The sequence below is a fragment of the Colobus angolensis genome, unplaced genomic scaffold, assembly GCF_000951035.1.
Source record: "Colobus angolensis palliatus isolate OR3802 unplaced genomic scaffold, Cang.pa_1.0 Scaffold582, whole genome shotgun sequence".
NCBI lineage: Eukaryota > Metazoa > Chordata > Mammalia > Primates > Cercopithecidae > Colobus > Colobus angolensis.
Window position 1 is genome coordinate 58,708 of NW_012119399.1, and position 5,494 is coordinate 64,201.

Genomic DNA, 5,494 nt, shown 5'->3' on the forward strand with positions numbered 1-5,494 from the left:
ATGGTTAAAAGCTTTGCCACATTCTTCACATTTGTAAGGTTTCTCCCCAGTATGAATTGCTTTATGTGTAGTAAGGTGTGAGGATTGCCTGAAAGCTTTGCCACATTCTTCACATTTGTATGGTTTCTTCCCAGTATGAATTATCTTATGCTTCAAAAGGGTTGAGGAACTGTTAAAAGCTTTGCCGCATCCTTCACATTTGTAGGGTTTCTTTCCAGTATGAATTATCTTATGTTTTTTAAGCGTTGAGGACTGGCTAAAAGCTTTGCCACATTCTTCACATTTGCAGGGTTTCTCTCCAGTATGAACTACCATATGTATAGTAAGTTTTGAGGACCACTTAAAAGCTTTACCACATTCTTCACATTTGTAGGGTTTCTCTCCAGTATGAATTTTCTCATGTTTTCTAAGGGCTGAGAAATGGTTAAAAGTTTTGCCACAATCTTCACATTTGTACGGTTTCTCTGCAGTATGAATTACCTTACGTTCATTAAAATTTGAGGACCCCTTAAAAGCTCTGCTACATTCTTCACATTTGTAGATTTTCTCTCCAGTGTGAATTCTCTTATGGTCAGTAAGATTTGAGGACTGGTTAAAAGGTTTACCACATTCTTCACATCTGAAGTATGTCTCTCCAGTATGAATTATCTTATGTTTAGTGAACGTTGAGGAGAAGTTAAAGGCTTTGCCACATTTCTTATATTTGTAGGGTCTGTCTTCAGTATGAATTACCTTATGTTTACTAAGGGTTGAGATCCATTTAAAGGCTTTGCCACGTTCTTCACATTTGTAGATATTCTCTCTAGTATGAATTCTCTTATGTTGAATTAAGTGTGAAAGCATGAGAAATGATTTGCTACATTTTATACATTTGAAAGCTTTCTTTTTAGTGTGTCTAACCTTATTTCTATTTGAATATTTATGAAAGACTTTCATGTATTTGTTACACTGAAATATTTTTCTCTGGGTAGTTGTCCTACAATGGTTAAGTTTATTATAACCTTCTTCGTGCATCTTACACTCATTGGCACTTCTACAATATTTTCTTAATTGTAAATTCTTAAGTCCACATCTTGTATGTGTTCTCAGTATTACTTCTTGGAAACAATCTTTCATGCTCTGATCTGGCCAAAGGTCTTGCGTAAAATGAGAGCGCATAACTGGAAGAAATAAAAGTAACAAATTATTCCACTTGCTAGACTCAAATATACTTTACAAATCTAACCTATAAAATTATAAAAACCACAAAAGCAAGATGGCACAGCAAAATAAGACAGGCCCTAATTTCTTCATAGACATATAAATGTAACAAAAACACACTAACCAAAATACATTTGAGGAAAAGTTATAAATGAGTTAAGTGTATAGAGTACCCCAAGTAAGTACAGTGCAAAGAACCACACAGAAGGAAAGACAAGTCTGTTACAGTTTCCCAATGCAGCTCTTCCTGCTCCCCAAAATAACATAGGGAATTTAGAAGTTAATTGATGGCTGGGAATGGCAGCTCACTCCCGTAATTCCAGCACTTTTGGAGGCCAAGGTAAGTGGAGTACTTGAGATCAAGAGTTCAAGACCAGCCTGGCCGAAACGGAAAAACTTCACCTCTACTAAAAATTCAAAAATTAGCCAGCTGTGGTGACACACGTCTGTAGTCCCAGCTACTCAGGAGGCTGAGGCAATGACTTGAACTTCGGATGTAGAGATCGCAGTGAGATGAGATTATGCTAGTGCATTCCAGCCTGCGTGACAGAGTGAGACTCTGTCTCAAAAAAAGAAAAACAAAAAAAAGTAAATTGCCAACTCCTGGTTTACTCTTTAAAGACAAATAAAACAGTGGCAGATACATATTTATTTCTGGCTTCTAGGGGCCTTTCTAGACACTGGTTTTTGTCTCTCATGACATAAAGTGCTGAAAGAAATGGTGGCATCCTTTAAAATGATCTTGAGTCTGCTGAGACCAAAGTTAGATGTTATAGCACCAAAGAATATAGTACCACACACAAAAAAATAGAGGTAGCAAGTGATTACTACTGAGAAGAAACATGAATAATGTTTTTTATCAAAACAAACAAACAAACAAAACAATAACACACACACACAATTTCAGACAAGATGCATTCTAAGAACATGTTTGACAGACTCCCAGAATCTCTAGCCAAGACAACTGGCTTCAGACTGTTCCAGGACAAGGCTACATTATGAAGATTGCAACAGGTAGCTTTTTTGATGTACAAATTTTAATCAATGATTACAATGTATACAGAATATTAGGACAACATGGCCCAATCAAAAAAACTGTAAAATTTTTAGAAAGCAACCATAAAACAATGAAGATTAATAAATTAATTTTAAAATTTTAAAATAAATTATAACACTGAATGAGACAGGAACACAGACCGCTATAAAAAATGGAAAAAAATGAGGATACCTCTTCCCCTAATGGCGTGAGGTAATTCATGAAAATGGCTTGCTATTCACCTAAGCCAGAGAACCCCACAATATCACGCTAAACAAGAGATTCATAAGGGCTACTCTTATATAAGACAAAATAAACTTTAAAGCAACAGCAGTTAAAAAAGACAAAGAGAGACATTATACAATGGTAAAAGGCCTTGTCCAACAGGAACATATCACAGTCCTAAACATATATGCTCCTAACACTGGAGCTCCCAAATTTATAAAACAATTACTAGTAGACCTAATAAATGAGATAGATACCAACAAAATAATAGTGAGGACTTCAATACTCCACTAACATCACCAGACAGGCCATCAAGACTGAAAGTCAACAAATAAACAATGGATTTATACTATACCTTGGATCAAATGGACTTAACAAATATATACAGAACATTCCATCCAACAACTGCAGAATATACATTCTATTCAACAGCATACGAAACTTTCTCCAAATAGACTATATGATAGGCCCCAAAATGAACAAGACATTTAAGAGAATTCAAATTATATCAAGCACTCTCTCAGACCACCGTGGAATAAAAGTGGAATTCAACTCCAAAAGGAACCTTCAAAACCATGCAAATACATGTAAATTTAAAAACCTGCTCCTGAATAATCATGGGGTCAAATATGAAATCAAAATGGAAATTTAAAAAATTCTTCAAACTCAACAACACAAGTGACACAACCTATCAAAACCTCTAGGATACAGCAAAGGCAATGCTAAGAGGAAAGTTCATAGCCCTAAACGCCTACATCAAAACATCTGAAAGAGCACAGACACTGTTTGTTCACACCTCAAAGAACTAGAGAAACAAGGACAAACCAAACCCAAACCCAAAAGAAGAAAAAAAATAAAATCAGCGCAGAATGAAATGAAATTGAAATAAACAGACAAAAAACAAAAGAAAAACCTGGCTCTTTAAAAAGATAAATACAACTGACAGACCATTGGCAAGATTAACCAAGAAAAAAAGAAAATCCAAATAACCTCGATAAGAAAGGAAATAGGAGATATTACATCTGACATCACGGAAATACAAAAGGTCATTCAAGGCTACTATGAACACCTTTAATTATACTAACTAGAAAACCTAAAAGAAATGGGTAAATTTCGGGAAAAATGCAACCCAACCAGCTTAAATCAGGAATTAGATACCCTGATCAGACCAATAACAAGCAGCGAGATTGAAAAGGTAATTTAAAAGTTACCAACAAAAAAAGTCTAGGACAAGGCAGAATTTAGCAGAATTCTACCAGACATTCAAAGAAAAATTGGAAAGGCCAGGCCCGGTGGCTCAGGCTTGTCATCCCAGCACTTTGGGAGGCTGAGGCGGGCAGATCACGAGGTCAGGAGATCGAGACCATCCTGGCCAACACAGTGAAACCCCGTCTCTACTAAAAATACAAAAAATTGGCCGGGCATGGTGGTGGGTGCCTGTAGTCCCACCTACTCGAGAGGCTGAGGCAGAAGAATGGCGTCAACCTGGGAGGCGGAGCTTGCAGTGAGAGATTGCGCCACTGCACTCCAGCCTAGGTGACAGAGCAAGACTCTGTCTCAAAAAAAAAGAAGAAAAAGAAAAAAAAAAAAAGAAAAACAAAGAAAAATTGGTACCAATGCTGTTGACACTATTCCACAAGATAGAGGAAGAGGGAGCGCTTCCTAATTCATTCTGTGAAGCCAGCATCACCCTAAAACCAGAAAAGGGCATTAACCAAAAAAGAAAACCACAGACTAATGTCCCTGATGAAAATAGATGCTAAAAGCCTTAACAAAACACTAGCTAACTGAATCCAACATATCAAAAAGAGAATCCATGATCAAGTGGGTTTAATACCAGTGGTGCAGGGATGGTTTAACAAATGCAAGTCAATAAATGTCACATACCACATAGAAAGAAATAAAAACAAAAATCACATGATCATCTCAAAAGATGCAGAAAAAGCATTCAACAAAATCCCTTTATGATTAAAATTCTTAACAAAACTAACATACAAGGGACATACATCAATGTAATAAAAGCCATCTATGATAAACCCAGAGCCAACATAATACTGATTGAGGAGAAGTTGAAAGCATTCCCTCTGAGAACTGGAACAAGACAAGGATATCCACTCTTGACACGCTTCTTCAACAGAGTACTCGAAGTCTTAGCCAGAGCATGGAGAAAAGAGAAAGAAATAAAGGGCATCAAAATTGGTAAAGAGGAATTAAAGCTGTCACTGTTTGCTGATGATATGACTGTTTACTTTGAAAACCCTAGACTTTTCAAGAAAGCTCCCAGAAGTGATAATTCAGCAAAGTTTTCAGATACAAAATTAATGTATACAAATCAGTAGCTCGTCTATACACCAACAGCGACCAAGCAGAGAGTCAAATCAAGAACTCAACCCCTTTTACAATAGCTGTGAAAAAAAAAACCCAAAAACTTACCAATATACCTAACCAGGCAGGTAAAGACCTCTACAAGGAAAACTACAAAACACGGCTAAAAGAAACCACAGATGACACAAACAAATGGAAACACAGCCCATGCTCATGGATGGATAGAATCAATATTGTGAAAATGACCACACTGCCAAAAGCAATCTACCAATTCAACGCCATTTCCATCAAAATACCATCATCATTCTTCACAGAATTAGAAAAAATGATTCTAAAATTCATGTGGAACAACAACAAAAAAAGGACTACATAGCCAAAGCAAGACTAAGCAAAAAGAACAAATCTGAACGAATCACATTACCTGACTTCAAGCTATACTATAAAGCCAGTCACAAAAACAGCATGGTACTGATGTAAAAATAGGCACATAAACCAATGGAAAATAATACAGAACCCAGAAATAAACCCAAATACTCACAGCCAACTGAACTTTGACATAGCAAACAAAAACATAAAGTGGGTAAAGGATACTCTTTTCTTTTTTTCTGACACACAGTTTTGCTCCATTGCCCAGGCTACGGTGCAGTGGCACAATCTCAGCTCACCACAACCTGTCTCCCAGATTCCAGCAATTCTCCTCCCTCAGCC

General features: G+C 36.6%; 1 protein-coding gene across 1 annotated transcript in view; it reads right to left on the reverse strand.

Annotated features, from left to right (window-relative positions):
• Positions 1–5,494, reverse strand: part of LOC105526271 (zinc finger protein 729-like) — a 55,490-nt gene that overhangs the window by 3,593 nt on the left and 46,403 nt on the right. Inside the window, 1 exon segment of the mRNA XM_011962214.1 lies at positions 1–1,160. Coding sequence (XP_011817604.1) covers positions 1–1,160 — 1,160 coding nt within the window.